The 17,287-nt window shown below is 42.2% G+C and overlaps 1 protein-coding gene across 2 annotated transcripts in view; it reads right to left on the minus strand.

The window, feature by feature from the left end:
• Sec23a (SEC23 homolog A, COPII coat complex component) overlaps positions 1-17,072 on the minus strand; it is a 53,634-nt gene extending 36,562 nt beyond the window's left edge. The window contains exons 1-7 of one of the 2 annotated variants that reach the window (NM_001361956.1): positions 16,901-17,072; positions 12,045-12,286; positions 10,314-10,371; positions 9,545-9,631; positions 6,874-7,110; positions 3,314-3,393; positions 2,191-2,335 (exon numbers count right to left, since the gene is read on the minus strand). In NM_001361956.1, coding sequence (NP_001348885.1) covers positions 2,191-2,335; positions 3,314-3,393; positions 6,874-7,110; positions 9,545-9,631; positions 10,314-10,371; positions 12,045-12,265 — 828 coding nt within the window. In that variant the 5' untranslated portion in view covers positions 12,266-12,286; positions 16,901-17,072. Of the gene's footprint in view, positions 1-2,190; positions 2,336-3,313; positions 3,394-6,873; positions 7,111-9,544; positions 9,632-10,313; positions 10,372-12,044; positions 12,291-16,900 lie in introns of both variants that reach the window. The other variant, NM_009147.2, reaches the window with a different exon arrangement.
• Positions 17,073-17,287: the final 215 nt, after the last annotated feature.

Below are 17,287 nucleotides of genomic sequence, written 5' to 3' on the forward strand. Positions count from 1 at the left end.
GCTGTGACTGAGTACATGGCAGCTCAGTTCCCTGCCCTGGCTGGCTGCTGCCATTCCTTCCCCAGCCATTATGGACTTTCCCTCTGCAATAAGACAAATAAACTCCTGTATTTAGAAAAGGGCGACCAGACATGGTAGTTGTGCTGGCTAGTTTTTATGTCACCTTGATACAAGCTAGGGCCCTAAGAGAGACGGGAACCTCAGAATTGCCTCCATACGATCTAGCTATAAGCAAGCCTGTAGGGAATTTTCTTAATTAGTGGTTAATGGGGGAGGGTCCAGCCCATTATGAGGGGGCCACCCTGGGGGCTGGTGGTCCTGGATTCTATCAAAAAAAAAAAAAAAAAAACAGGCTGAGCAAGCCATGAGGAACAAGGCAGTAAGCCTCCATAGCTTGTTCTTTATCAGCTCCCACCTTCAGGGTCCTGCCCAGCTTGGATTCCTGCCCTCCCTGCTTTTGATGATGAGCTGTTCTATGGAACTGTGAGTGAAATAAACCCTTGCCTTCCCAAGTTGCTTTGGGTCATAGTCTTTAATACAGAACTCAGGAGGCAGAGGCAGGCAGAGCTGTGTGACAATACTTTTCCAGTCCAGCCAGTACTACACAATAACCAGACCACTAGGTACTGGATAACCAACTGGTGTGCTCTTCCTGGGAAGACTATTTCCCCCCTTTCAGCATTCCTTAGCTGCCTATAGTAATGCTGAGTATAGGAACCTCATCTCAAGAAAAGAGAGCAAGAAGAACAGAGAGAGAGCGAGAATTAGGGAGGGAAGGAAAGGAGGGAGGGAGGGAGGGAGGGAAAAGGGGAAAGAAGAAAGAGGAATGAAAGAAAACTAGTAAGTATAATCCAAGAAAGTGTTAGAGGAATAAAACACATGAGCCCACCAGGTTCTAGAGAAAATTTACACAACACTCCTACTAATAGATCAAGAATAAAGAAAGATTGTAAGTTGAGCACCACTAGCCAATGATGCAGTCAATCTCCCCTCTGCAGTGAAGCTTCGCTAACCAGTCGTGGGGTGTGGGGTACTGCAGAGATGGCTCAGTGATAGCGACACTTGCAGTTCTTGCAGAAGACCCAGACTTGGTTCCCAGCAGCCACACAGCAGTTCACAATCATCTCTAACTCCAGTTCCAGGGGAACCAATGCCTTCTTCTGGCCTCCAGGGGCAGCCAGGCATTTATGTGGTACACAGACATACATGCAGGCAAAACACTCATTAACACAAAATAAAAACAAATAAACCTTAAAATAAACAAATAAATCAGGGGCTAGAGGTCTCTCCAACCAGAAGAACCCAGTTCGATTTCCAGCAACTATGTCAGGTGGCTCACAAACACCCCTAACTCCAGCTCTGCCTCTGACCGCCAAGAGCATGTCTACTCACATGCACACACAGACACACAGAGACATAACTGAAACTCATATAAACTGGATTTGGGGAGTTCCTGGATAGCTGAGCCGCTGTTGCTTTCTGGTGTGTGGTGTGGAGAGAAGTCATGCCCTTCCTCTCACGTCTGAGCTATATGAACTGCTTCTATCAGGTGTGGCCACTGTTCACTCTCTTTATCCTGACACGTAAGGAAAGGGCTTCCCTACCTTCATGGAGCCAGCCACTACAGGAAAATAATCAGCCTGAAGAAATACCCAACTCACAGACAGAAGTACAGACGACAACCTACTGTTTGTGTGGGGCTTTAAAAAAAAGAAAGTAAAGCCAGGTGTGGTGGCGCACGCCTTTAATCCCAGCACTGAGGCAGAGGCAGGCGGATTTCTGAGTTCAAGGCCAGCCTGGTCTACAAAGTGAGTTCCAGGACAGCCAGGGCTACACAGAGAAACCCTGTCTCGAAAAACAAAGAAAAGAAAGTACTGCACCCTGATTACAGAGTGAGAGAAAAGATCCATCACGCACGGTGGTGCACAATAGCAGACCGACATTCAGAGGCTAAATTCTCCTAAACCGCTGTCAGATAAGCTCAGCACTAACTCAACTGTGCAGTAAAACCGAAGAAAAGGATGGCAAAGATGGAGGTGGAGTAAAGATGAAGGAAAAGAAAGAAGAAAAAAAGGAAAGGACACCCACACCAAGCATCACCATGTGCTTTGCTCACATCTTTCCATGTGCGCACATGCATACACGCACACAAACTCTTACATTTCAAAATTAAGCTTTCATCATTACTACCTCAAGCAGTCCCACAGCTATGGAAAGCGCCACTCCTGAGGAACGCAGCGGTCTCTTTCCTTGTGGTACAGGCCAAGGGTCTCGCTGAAGTTCTCCCAGAAGATCTGTGAGATTCATGTCTATTTTCTGTACTGGCTGTAAGAATCTGCAAAACAACAGTAAACAAAAGCCATTTACAATTTGATATTTTACAAATTTCTCTTAAAAATAGAAAAAAAGTATGACACACAGCAGTCCAACAGTTCTCATGTTCTGTGTGCAGCAGAATGGACTGGAGTGTTTCTTTGAAAACTGCTGCTATTGGAGATGTAGCTCAGTCAGCAGAGGTCCCATCTAGCAAGTGTGAGACCCTAGGCTGGATCCCCAGCAACAGACACAGAAATACATGCTCCAGTGGGCGGGGGAAGGAGAGGCGGCAGAGGGGAAGAAGGAAGCAGAGGAGGAAGGAGAGAGGAAGGAGTCCCACATGCTGGTCATGCCTATAGTCCTCGCACTGAGGAGGAGGAGGCAGGACAATAAAGAGACCAAGGTCATCAAATGTCTATGGAGTCTAAGCCCAACCTGGCTACATGAGATGAGACTATGTCCCCCAGAAAAGGGGACTGCTATTCTGAGGCCTCACTCTACAGTCTGTATACCACTCCCAGGGATGCTGCTGTGCTGCTACAGGCAAGGAACTTAGACAATTACTATCAATTGATTTAAAGTTCTAAGTTTACCAAAATAATTAGAAGATAGATCAATTAACTCAATTTGTGTAATAGCACCTCTGCTTACAAGAAAAAGCTACCAGTAAAGACAAATTAAAAGCTTCTGAGGCCCATTTTTGCATAGTTGTCCACAAACCACATGAAGATTCTATGAATTAAAAATAAAAACAAACATATCAAAACTAAGCTCCTAACATCACGATGATAAAAAAAATGAACCATTTCAGTCAAAAAGAAATGGCCACAAGAAATTATAGTTTGTTTTTTAAAACCATATACTACTACTGCAATCTATTTATATTCTTAACAATACTTAATATTACATATCACCTAATATCTTTGGCCAAGTTGAGGGCATGATATGTTTCAAGTACCTGCCTGAACTAGAGGATTCTGTTTGCTATATTAATTACCTATTGGAAGGAGGCGGTTGCTGTACCTGAGGACCGCGTGTGGCTTGAGTAACAGGTACTTTAGAGAGTCCCAGCATTTCCTGTAAAGACATGATTTTGATCAGATCAGTTTACTTACTTCCACATTATTTATCAGCTTCTTAAGATGTTGAAGGTGCTACAAATTAGAAATCCAAAATAAGCATAAGTTTGCTTTTCCCAGAAGGCAAACAGTCTAGCTGTGGAGGCTGACCCATCCACAGCAATTCCCCAGAAGAGCAAGTACAAGGTGTAATGGAAGGAAAAGGATATTAATTTAGAAGTACTTCTTTCTTACCCAATGAAGTCATAATACATTAATGACGAACATAAATGTCTGTCTTTCTTAGCTTAAACGCATTCATCCCCTTCAGCAACTATTATCTTAAATACCTACTCTGTAGCAGGAATACCGTGGTTTTAAGAACACCCTCGATGCTCCCATGGTGGTTAGAAATCTGGAAGGAATGAAGCTATCTACTAAAGCAGTACAGAACTGTGAGTTCCTCGCGGTGAGGAAGCACATAAAGAGAGGAGGGAGGACGGCGTGGCGGCTGAGAGCGAGCCTTGCAGCTCTTACAGAAGACCAGGGTCTGAGCAGCACCTGTAGCAGGTGGCCGGCAGCCACATATAACCCCAGCTCCAGGGAATCCAATGCTCTCTTCTACCTCTGCAGGCAACTGAGCCCTCATGCACACACACACACACACACACACACACACACACACACTTTAAAAAAAAATCTGTTTAAAAAAAAAAAACAGTACATAGAATCACATTGGGGATATAAATCAATTCAAGATTTTCAAGCTAAATGACTTATAAAAATCCCAGTTTTGTTTTGGATTTCACAGATGTACATAATCCTTCTTCTATACATAAAAATGTCACCTTACTGCAATTTTCTTAATCTAGAAATGCCTAGTATTGTTTAGTATTATGGCAAAAATACTTAGCAATCAGAAACTCTGCATATTCCTCAAAGAAAATAACTGACCTGCTTCTCCAGCGCTCCTGGACTGCCGTCAGAAGCAGCAACTTTCACTATGCACCAAGCTCTGAGCTAAACGCTTCAGAAATACTACTCTCACAAAAGATAGTAACGACAAGCTGGTCCGGTGATGCACGAACTACTCCGGAAAGAGATTTAACAAAGCCCGTCTGGGATCCATAGACAGGCGTGATTTCCAAAGGGAGGGAAGGGATGGCTGAGCATGAGAAGGTGCTTGCTGTCAAACCAGACAGCCTAGACTCAATTCCCAGGGCCTGCATGCAGCATGTAAGACAGAACCAATACCACAAGCTGTCCCTTAATTTCAACGTGTGCACAGTATCCTAGTGATATTAGACACACACACACACACACACACACACACACAGGAGGGGGGGAGAATAAAGAAATGTAACATTTTTTAATCTTTAAAGGTGGGAGGATAAAAAGACAAAAAGGGCAGTTATAAAAATTTTAGATTACTTAGCGTAAATAGCATAGGATTTTAATCCAGATTTTGCTATTTACACTACACTAAATATCACCAGGAGGATAAATTTACAATTAAACAACTATAAGATTTTAGCATTGGAATCTCAGACTATTTATGCAAAAAGGCCAGATTCTTTTTAGCTGAACACAGAAAGAAGATAAAAATGTTATATTAAAAGAACACTTTTGTTGTATTGACAATCACTTGCCTGTTCTTGATGCCACATTTGTATTATATAATTTAAGTGACCACAGTGAGAACTAAACTTCTCTTTAAAAATGTGTAATTTAAGCTGGGCGTGGTGGCGCACGCCTTTAATCCCAGCACTTGGGAGGCAGAGGCAGGCGGATTTCTGAGTTCGAGGCCAGCCTGGTCTACAGAGTGAGTTCCAGGACAGCCAGAGCTACACAGAGAAACCCTGTCTCGAAAAAAAAAAAAAAAAAAAAAATATGTGTAATTTGCTATTAATGAAAGCAAGCATCTAAAGGCATAATCTGTTGTATTCTCGTGACCATCCTGAGAAGCAGACATCCTTCTAACGGCTTGTATGCCTAATCCAAAAACTCAAACCCTGAATGCTCCTAAACCTGAGTGTTCCTAAGTGTCACCAGAGCGCCACAATGGGAAATTCCACACATGGCGTCATGTGACGCACTACAGTGAAGTACAGATGTACTAAACATATTCCATAAAACTGCATTCAGGTTGTGTCTATAAGCATATACATTAAACATCAATTATTTTAACTTATACTTGGATATCATCCCCAAAATATCTCTTTCTATACAATGTCATGCCACATAATGACGTCTCAGTCAATAATGGACCACACAAAAAGAGTACATCGCCTATCGTGCCATAACTTCTTAGTTGATAGAAGTACTCTATGTCCACACCATCATAATTAAACTGCCTAATGACACATTTCTGAGAATGTATCCCACCCTTCCCATACCCATGTATAAAAATATTCCAAAAAAAACTAGTACTTACGAGGTAAAGCAGGCAGATCTCTGTGAATTTAAGACCAACACCATCTACATAGAGTTTGAAACTTGCAAAATGCTTCTGTTTCAAAGAATGCTATATATTCAACCTGTACCCACTTCTCCAGCTTCACAAAACCAAATGGTCCTCCTTTTTCTGCCTCCTGTCCTCCAAACAGAACGCCACCTCCTCCTCGGAAGCTGCCCTAGGCTCATCTCTTTCACTCATGCTCTCTAGTCTCTTTCTCTTCCACGTAAACTCACTCAACCATCTCAAAGGATCTTTAACAAATTCTCAAACTGTCTCTTTCCTTATCAACAAACCTACAAAAAGAACAGGCTTTAGAGACAGGCACAGTGATGCAAACATGTGCCCTGCACTCAGTAGGCTGAGGTAGACACCAGTAAAATGCCTTCAGTCACATCAAAATTTAAAGGTACAGTTAAAAGTAGATAGTCTTGGGCTATCTACAGTGTAGTCAGTAAAGTGTTTGCCTCAAAAGCATGAAGACCTGGGTTCAATCCCACAATGCATTAAAAAATCTGAGTGTAATGGAGCAAACCTGTAATCCACTAGAGTGGTAGAGACTGGTGAATGGATCCCTGGGGCTTCAAGGGCCAGCCAGCCTAGCCTAATCATCAAGTTCTAGATCCTGTCTCAAAAAACAAAAGACAAAGTAGAGGACACCTGATGACTAACAATGCATTAGGTTGCCCTAAGGCCTCCACCCACACACATGCATTTATACAGAAATAGTGACTATCTAAACAATGCACACAGTGAGATCCTAGTAAGTGAATAGAATGAAATTCTAATAAAGCCATCACAGAAATGAAACAGGTTACATATGTGGTTATGGAGAGATACCCCAGACACACTATGTTAAGTAGAAAAGTCTTTCATTTGTATGACAGTTAAATTGCACAAGAAATAAAACTGATGTCAACACTAAAGCTAAAGCCTTGTATTAATACAATTATAACAGAATGAGTCATCCTATTTTTAAAAAAATACATGCATCTAGCGAGCATTCACTAACATATACACTCCAACCCTCGCGCTCCCCCTTACCTGCAGTTGTTTGGCAGACAGATCCTTTGTTCCTCTGAAGACATAGCTCTTTGAGATGCCTTCGCATCCAAGCTCATGAACCTGCACCATTCTCCCAAAGGTAATAAGTCCAACCAAAGCTGTAGGTGGCAAAAGGCTCAACGACATCTGCATGGACTCCTTCAGAGCCTGCAAATCCTCATCTTCTATGCAAGTATCAACCACATAGAGAAATATCAAAGGCATCTGGGGACCACGCTGTAAAAAGAAAGTGCAGTAAGAAAGGTATTAACATTTTAGCACAATATTCAAGACAATCAGGAACTAATTAAAAATGCAAACAGTAAATATATTAAGAGTGTATACAATGGAATTCTAAGAAAGCTATACAGAAATGAAACATGCCATGTGTGGTCCTGGAGAGAGATCCAAGGCACAGCACAGCACTGAGAGAGTAAGTTTAAAGGGCTGACAAGATAACTCAGCGTTAGAAGCACTATGGGACAAGCCTGATGACCTGAGTGTATCCCCAGGACCCACAGTAGGTCAGTCCTGACTTCTGAAAATTGTCTTCTGACCCTACATGCACACTATGGTATGCACACATCTGCATACACGCACGCACAGAGACAGAATCATCATCATCATCATCATGAATCTTAAATGTAAAAATTAAATTTAGAAGCATATGTATAACTGGGCATGCTAATGCACACCATTGATGTCAAAACTCAGAAGGCAGTCAGGAGAATCAACAGTCAAGGCCAATCTGAATTCACAGCAAGACTCTGCCACAAAAAGCAGAATACACACACACTCACACACACACACACACACACACACGCACATTTATCTGGGCATGCTAACACACACCCTAAGTCATAGCACTTGTGAGGCAAGAGGCAGGCAGATCTCTTTGAGTTCCAGGCCATCCAGGACTATACCTCAAGATCCTGTCTCAAGAAACACACACATACACACACACACACACACACACACACACACACACACACACACCACACACACATACACCACACCACACACACACACACACACACACACACACACACACACACACACACACCACACCACACACCACACACCACACACAGAAAGAACACTTTGGTTTCCTATTTGGTTACATGTAGTTTAATTTCATATAAGCATTTACTACTTTTCAGACTGAGTATGCGCACAAGCATTGGGGAGACAGAGGGGAAGGAACAGAGTTGGAGGCCATCTTCATCTACATAGTAAGCTTGAGGCCAGCCTGACATACATGAGACTATGCCACTAATAATGAATAAACATTAATAATAATAATTTTTGAAATATTTTTCAGATAATACTTTAACAGCTACAAAGTTCAGGTCAGGTATGGGCATTCCTTTAGTCTTTAGTTGGGGAGGGATCACTTAGAACAATATATTCAAGATTTCCCTGGTTTAATAGCAAAGTTCAGTGCTAGATAAAAAATAAACCAAATAATATAAACCATGTACTGAGTTTTTGGTCAAATTGTATAGAATAAGTTAAATAGCATTCTACTAATTAGCATGATTGTATTTCTGTAAGCATAGACATCTTTCAAGTTATTTGTGTTTGGGTATATTTCACTGTTTAGTGATGTATATATGTTTGAGTTCCCACGTGTGGGTATGTGGATATGTTAATGCAGATGCCCTCAAGTCCAGAGCGGGGCATCAGATCCACTGGAGTTACAATTACAGGCAGTTTTGAACAAAATGCCACGGGAGATGGGAACTGAACTCAGGTCCCCTGCAAGAGCATCAACTATTCTTAACCACTGAGCCAGACCAGCAGTTTTATTTAAATCCTTTTAAACTAATAAATAATAATGGGCTAATGTTTATAAAATATTTATCTAAGACTGAGGATGACTTTTCAGAAAATCAAAAACTACCCAGGTCTGACAAACGTAGTGACTAGTTCAAGTGAAACATAACTATATCTGTTCCTATACCACATTCAGTGGTTTTTTATTGGCCAGGTGTAATGGCGCACACCTTTAATCCCAGCACTCAGGAGGCAGTCAGTGGCAGCCTGCTCTACACAGGAAGTTGGAGGCTATCCAGAGCTTCAGAGACAGACAGAGTCTCAAAAATATATTTAGTTTTTAAATTTCTACCTTTTTTTTTAATTTTTATTGTTCTGAGACAGAATTTCATAAAGTCCAGGTAGGCCTCAAACTTACAGACCAAAATAACCTTGAACTCCTGATACTTCTGCTTCCACAACCAAAGTTCTGTGATTACAGGCATGACCTAACATGCCCAGCTCTCCACAATTAAATCTATAAGCAATGCTGTAAAGCTGTTCACACTAGGAAGAAAAATTATTTTCCCAATTCAAGGACATGTTCATTCATAAACTCAGGGACACATCAGCAGACTTAGCATTTGATTGTCTAAGTCCACGGCAAGAGAACTTCCAATTATAAAATCAAGTTCATACGCTCAAGCTTACTAACCAAGTCACACTGTCCTGCCTAGGATCTGACCAATCACCAGATAATTCCAGTTGGGAATGGCTTTCAGCAAGTTGACCTTGACAGTTCTTACCTTTGAAATCCTCAGTTTGATTTGTTGGCATGCCCTTAAAGTCATCTCAATTTTCACATAAGCCCTTATCTACATATAGCTTTCTTAAATACCTACTTCTATGTCCTTACCAGAACTACATATTCAATGCTTGAAAACTGAGGTAAAAGCTCTGCAGGCTGGTTCAATTCAGATATCCCAGCATATGTAGGTGGAAACTACAACAAACAGAAAAAGAAAAAAGATTACCAAATTATTTGCCAGAAACAGAAATACAGTTTTAAATTCAAAATTATTTCCTTATCATTTAAATTTTTGCCTTTTTGGATGGCGGGAATGGGGGGAGTTGTTTTTTTGCTTTTTTGTTTTTATTTTTGAAACAGGGTATTCCACGCAGTCCTGGCTCTCCTGAAACTCACTGTAGACCAGTCTAGTCTCATATAATTACTAAGAAGGTATTTCTAGCTGGTGAGATGACAGTAGATCAAGGTATTGCTTCTAACCCTCACTAGCTTGGTCCCTGGGCCCGTAAGTTTTAAGCAGAGAACCAAACCCCTCATTTGTCCTCTGCCGTTCACCATTGCGTATGCATGCCCACCTACACGCAGCCAATAAACTTAATGAAAAGAAAACATTTTGTGCCAGTCAGTGGTGGTGCAAGCTTTTAATCCCAGCACTTGGGAGACAGAGGCAGGTGGATTTCTGAGTTTGAGGTCAGCCTGGTCTACAGAGTGAGTTCCAGGACAGCTAAGAGAGAAACCCTGACTCGGAAAAAAAAAAAAAAAAAAGAAAACAAAAGAAAAAGAGAACATTTTTTTCTAACTGCTTTATTCTTTTTAAACAAGCATTTCCCTATATGACCAGCACTACAGCATCAGCATCTGTAAAAGTTGTCCCTACCTGATTCCTTTGGTAACAAAAGTTGCAAGCCCAGAGTTTTGCTCGATAATCCACTTGGCTGTTGTAAGAAAAAACAGATTAGTTAGGCAACATTTCAGTTCAATTTCACAAGGACCTTATGTTAAATAAAATTAATTTCATTCAAATGCATGAATGGATTAAATTGATGATCAAAGTGATTGGTTTTTATTGGGGCATGAGGAGTTGAACCCCGAGCCTTACACACTAGGCAATCATTTATCACTAAACTAAACTGTACCCTGAGAATGGGTTGAGTTTTTTGGAGTGACCTTTACTATCACACCCAGCTGAAAACATTACTTAAGTAGCAGTAATAAAGATTAAAGGGCCAGCAAGATGGCTCCCTGGGTCAAAGTGCTGTCCAAGAAAGCCTAACAACCTAAGTCCAACACCCAGAGCCATGGTAGAAGAGATCCAACTCCAAAAAGTTGTCCAGTGACCTCCACACACACAGTATCACACATGTGCACACACACAAACACATGTCCACACACACACACACACAATTATTTTTTCATTAAACAGATAAAGAAAACAAAGATAGTTCTAGAGAATGTGCTTGGAACAGCTCCTTTAAGCAGAGCCTTCTGGCCAGCCATGTCAGTACACTTGCAATCCCAATCCTTATGAGGCAGAAGCAAGACCACTGCGCATCAAGTTCAAGGCTGGTCAGGCTACAGAGCATGTTCCAGGCCAGCCACATAGTGAGATTGCCTCAAAAACATAAATCAACAACAACAAAGATAAAGGCGAATAAAAACAAAGGAGTGACTGCAGAACTTGAAGAACAGCCTGAAGAAAAAGAAGTCAACCACAGGAAAAGGTTGCAAGATTTCAGGCTGTAGGTAAAGTTGGTGTGCTCAAGGCTCAGAAAGAAAACAGATGTAAGATAGCACATTGATACAAAAGACAGATTGAGCCAGGCAGAGTGGCACACACCTCTAATCCAGCACTAGCAAATACCAAGTAAAAAACAAAGAATCCATAATGTTTTGGAGGTAGAACTCACTACATTCACAAGCAGACTAGATAGAAGAAGTAGAAGAAAAAGAAATTTTTAAAATGTTTTCTGAAATTTTGCCTTAGATATGATAGCACCTTTTGGTTGGCACACACCTTTAATCCTAGCACTCAGGAGGCAGAGGCAGGCAAATCTCTGAGTTCCATGCCTGCCAAGGTCTACACAGAGAAACTCTGTCTCAAAGTATATTAGCACCTTTTGAATATCACACCAACTCAATTATGACCAAGTCATAAGATAGGTTCATACATAGCTAGTACCATTAGTATTCTTAATAGGATATAATAGTTTTTATATGACATTTGTGTCTGATTACCAATTTACTATATCTAGCATACCAAATTTTAAGTTCTTTGTACTTGACTATAACGCTAAACAGAAAAAAAATGGATTTCTTATATAAATGAACAAGAAACAATCTATTTTTTCTCTCTGTTGAGATGATCTCACGTAGCCCAGATTGGCTCTGAATTTGCTATGTAGCCAAAGATAATCTTAACAGAATTCCCCTGCCTCCACTCTCTGAGTACTGAGATCAGAGGTGTGTGCTGGTTTATGTGAAGCTAGGGGTTGAGCCCACCCAGAGCCCTCTGTGTGCTAGGTAAGCACTCCCCTTGGCTTAGCTAAGAGAGCACAAATTGCAGTTCTAAACAGTATTAGCACAGTAGTTTTTCCATGTATTTAATTACCATAAAGGATTCAAAACTGCACGGCAAGTGGTCCTACTGCACAGGACAGGCTCGTACTGGATGGGTGGTAGGTCGGGTCTCTCCTTCAGAGGTGTAAACAGGGCTGCCACTGGGACAACCATTCTTGTAGCTTCCAGACGACTCGATGGCCAAACATTCCAACTGAACCGGACCCCATCTCGTTCTTCATTTTGTTGGATAAATTCCAAATAGGTTGTCATGGTAGCACTTGATTCTTATTTCTGTCTGAAACATAAGTCAAAAGATATTTAAAGATCCAAAAGCCTCATAAGAATTGAGCCTAACACTCACAAGGCAGTAAGAGGAAGAGATGTTCACTCTTCAAATTGTTGACAAGAACCAGTGAGACAGGGTTAAAGGCACTTGATGGAGGGTCTGATGAACAGTTTGATCCCTGGGACCAACATGGTAGAGGGAGAGAACTGAGGTGCCCTCTAACCTCCTAATAAACAGATACAAAAATCATAAAGTTATAAAATATGCATAGTTTTTCATTATAAAGTGACAAGTTCTCATCAGACTTTCCAGGAGACCATGTAATAGTACTTCTGTCATTTCTTTTTTTTTTTTCTCTTTTTTTTATTAGGTATTTTCCTCGTTTACATTTCCAATGCTATCCCAAAAGTCCCCCATACCCACCCACCCCCATTTCTGCCATTTCTGAAGCTGGGTGGAGAATACTAATGGCATGATAAACAAAATGCCTATTAAGTGCTATCCCCAGGACTTACATCTTACAGAGCCTCTCACAGGAACTAAATCCTAACTTGTCAAAGCATTTGAGATATATAATTTTAACATAATACTTTACATTCCTAGGAGGGTTTAGGCTTCCTAGCTATTGTTTGTCGCTGTCATTGTTTTGAAAGAGTCTCACTCTAAAACCAGGTTATCCTGAAAACCTCCCTGCTCCAGCTGGGGCCTCCCAAGTGCTGGGATTATAAACATGTATCACCACAACCAGGTATCCTATTACCTTCTAACTGGCTGGCTAGGGTGCTGGCTTCCCCAGCTAGAGGACAGTCCTGCCTCTGGCTCTAAAGCTGGAAAGAGTGGTTAGTCATGAATGAAGGCTAAAGAAAACAAATGCACAAAGGTATAGAATTACAAATACTAATGCACAAAATGAAGACAATCAGGTTTAAAAAAAAATGAAGCTGGAGAGATGGCAATAGTTATGAATACTCATAGCTCTTTGCAGAACAACTTGGTTCTGTTTCCAGCACCCACATGGCAACTAACAACCATCTGCAACTCCAGTTACAGGGGCTTTGATTCTTTCTTCTGCCCCCCAAAGACACTAAGGCACACAAGTGGGTACACAGACATACAGGCAAGCAAAGAACCCACACACATTAAAAAAAAAAAAAAAAGTAAAAAAGAAACTTAAAAGGAGGTAGGCACGGATAGGGAGGTGACTCTGTGATTAGAAGCACTGGCTGTTGGGTTCAATTCCTAGTGTCCACGTGATAGCTTACATCCAGATTCTATGGCTCCAGCTCCAGGGACTCTAGTACCCTCGAGAATCTGAAGCAAGAAGCACCCACGTGGTACACAGACATTCATGCATGCAAAACATCCATAAAAATAAAACAAGTTTTTTCAATTAAATTTTAAAAAATAATTTAAAATCCATGGACCTACATTGTCAGAAGAACAAATATGGATATTAATGTTGCTAAGAGAGACAATGGGGAAAAAACCTGATTTTAAACGGATAGGATTTGTGGCCTTACTTTTAAAAGACTCCAGAAAACTCTGCTGTCTTTTCTGCATGTAAAAATAAACTACAAAGTGCCACGTACGCACCAGAAAGCAGGCCCTCACCAGATACCCAATATAGCATCTTGATTTGGATTTCTTCCAAAACTGAGAAGTTTCTAGTCAATAAAAATGCTGAGAAGACCAAGTTGGAAAGAACTTAGATGTTGTCATATCTAGGATTAATTCTGTGAGCCGTGCACACTGATGGATGAGGCTGATGGAAACCAGCAGGCTTGAATGACTTTCCATCTGTTGCTGGCCTGTTCACTAGGCTCTGTCCTCGGAAAAAGAAGCAAAAAGCCCAAGTGGTATAACCAGCAGAGAAAGGCATGGTGGTGCATGCTTGCAACCCCAGCACTAGGGGACACTAAGATAGAAGGATTGCTGTAACCTGGGCTACCAGTTGACAGAATGAAACCCTGTCTCAAAGAAACATAACTAAAAGTAGTGGGAGAAGAGCGAAGGAACAGAGGTCATACGTAAGAAAATGACTGCATGAATGAAAATCATCTTTTTTGCTTCCCCTCCCCCCTCCTCTGTTAGAATGCAGTCTTCACATACTTGTTTTATTTTTGGTTTTGTTTTTTTTAGGATATAAAAGTAAACATGTTTTTCTTTGGATCCTCAATACTGTTTAAAAGTAGAAGAAGGTCCTAAGAACCACTGCCTTCGTTTTCTCTCAGTGAGAAAGATTATTAAAAGATTCAGAAAGTGTTCACACTTAGGCAACAGCAGGGTGAAATTTCTACAGTAGGCTATGTACTGGACCCCCATCCAGAATGCTTCTTTAAATGATTCATGTTTATTGTATGTCCGCTGGTGTTTGGCCTGTATATGTCTGTGTGAGGATGTCAGATTCCCTGGAACTGGAGTTACAGACAGCTGTGAGAACATGGGTGCTAGAAAAACCCTGGTCCTCTGCAAGAGCAGCCGATGCTCTGGATGCTGAGCCAGCTCTCCGGCCCCTGGACTGAATTCTACTCCACACCCTCATATTTTATTAGGACAAACAAAGCGTCACCTGAGTGATATGTGAGCACAGTATCATCCCTCTTGCTCAGTTTTTTTCTCTCAACCTCTCTCTGCGCTCCAATGCCACTCACTGCTGTTCACTGAACATCTTAGCACTCTCACTGCCCAGCAGTCATCTGAAGCAAGCAGCACCCTGTTCTTACTTTGTCCAGCTACATGGTCATGCACAGCTTCCTTCTCTTTCCAAAGTAACCGTTCACGCTTCGAATCACAAAGCCCACCTCCAAAGTCCTGTCACAAACCTCCTTAGTGTGATGATCTATTTGGCAAGCGCCTGATCATCCAATACGAACATTAGCCGAAAAATAGAGCCAAGCTTGTTGGAACAGGACTTTAATCCTAGCACGTAGGAGGCAGAGGCAGATGGATCTCTTGTCAGTTCCAGACCTGCCATAGTAAGACCCTGTTTGAAACACATACACACACACACACATCCTGAAATATTGTTATAATGCAGATTTTACAAACTCATCTTCTTAAAACGTGATAAAGATACAAAAGGCCATTTTTTTAAAAAAAAGTCACATTTTTTCAATAATTTATTGCAGTGATGACTATTTTAATTAAGTAATTTCTCCTGATAGAGTCAAAGCCTCATGTCACTTTATCATAACACAGCAAACACTTTCCTACATCCTGAAAGGCTTCCCATAGTATCGGTTTTCTCTATTCCATTTTTACCCCCTTATGCATTCCTAATGGGAAAACATACAAATTTTAAGTAAATTAGTTATCTGTTACCACCTTACCTCCCTACATTTCAGTTGCAAGTTTTCTTTTATATATATTTATTTCATTTTTGTCTATTGGTGTTTTGCCTGTATCTGCCTGTATACTATGTGTGTGCAGTACCTGTGGAAGCCAGAAGTGGGTGGTGGATCCTCTACCAATGGAGTTGCTTGTTAACCACTAGTGAGCTGGGGGTTGAGATGAAAGGTATGTGGGTGTGTTACAAATCGTTGTAAATAGGTAATGAGGCACTGTGTGTGTAAGTGTATTACAAGAGGTTGTAAGCCAGTAGTGAGTTCTCTGTGTGAGTGTGTGTTTCTGTGCCCGTGTATGTGTGTGTATTCATGTGGATGAGCAACCAGTGCTCTTAACTTCTGAGCCATCTTCCCAGGCCCAGTTGTAAAATTTCCAATGAAATAGACTGAGTAACAAATTTTTGCTCTTGGGCAATAAACTTCTCTGGCCTTCAAATTTCACATCAGTTATGTGAGAATTTTGGGGGCAATAATAAAATTGGTCATTGAAACAATTAAAAAACAAAGGCCCTCTGATGATGCTGGAAAGAAGGAAGATGTTAGTATACATTTAAATTTAAATTTCTTTCAGTAAATGTGCCTAGCTATCCGTGGTTTAGGGTGGGGTTGTGTTAAGACAGGACAGAAGTTTAGCTGACGAGATGAATTAGACATCTCCAACTCTACTCTACCTATGGATTTATTTACCTCTTCCTGTTCCTCTCCCACAAACAGTAAAGCTCTACAGACAGAATAAATGCCCCAGTGCATGGTATTGCTCAGTTCTGAAACCTGATCATTAATAATCAAGGCCCCAGGCACTAGCTATACCTGGTGGTTTTTTCTTTAACCTTTATAAGGCCCAAGGCCGAATTACAGGTGATGTAGTCACCTGGGTTCAAAGTCTAGGGCACTCCTGGGCAGTCAAGAAACGAACCTAGAGGCCCCAGGGCACAGGAGCCTTGGGCAGGGTTGGCAAAGCGTGTCACCCAGGAGGTGGGGGTGGGTGCAGAGCCAGATGCTCAGACCCTCGGTCTCCATCCTGCTACGGTCCTTCCACCTAAACTAAGAGGACTAAAGACGAGGGCGCTCCGTCGCCATGACAAGCACAGGGTTCAGCGATCTCGGTTCGGCGCTGGGCCACAGCCTCCGGCACGCCCCGCTGCTTATGCGAGAGCACAGCCGGGACAGAGCCAACAATCCTGACACTCCGGCCCGCCGCCCGCCTCCCAGCTCCGACTAAGACCCCGGTGGAGCAGAGGTGGCTGCCACGCTAGTCCTTACCACAGTACCTACCTAGAAGCTCCGTGACGGCCACAGCCTCCGCCTTGCACAGTCGTCAGTCCGCTCCAAAGCCCTGTAGCAGCCGTGGCACCGCAATCAGGGGCGGCCCCGCCCCGCCCCCGGCCTCTTGGAGGGCCTGGGCCAGGACAACATGGCTGGTGCCGCCTCTGCCACGTCAAAGGGGAGGAGGCGGGGAGGGGCGACCAGCGAAGGGGCGGGAACAGTCCCGGAAGAGGCGGGGCGCGCAGGAGGTAATGGGCGCGTTGAGTGGCGGAAAAGATGAACCGGGAGTAATAAAGAGGGTGGGGCGAGCGTGAAAGACGGCCAAGCAAAGCGGAGGGCGGGGACAATTCAGGAAGGGGCGGGGCTAGCAGGAAGCGATGCGATAGCCAGGGCGGT

The sequence above is a fragment of the Mus musculus genome, chromosome 12 (assembly GCF_000001635.26).
Source record: "Mus musculus strain C57BL/6J chromosome 12, GRCm38.p6 C57BL/6J".
Classification (NCBI taxonomy): Eukaryota; Metazoa; Chordata; class Mammalia; order Rodentia; family Muridae; genus Mus; species Mus musculus.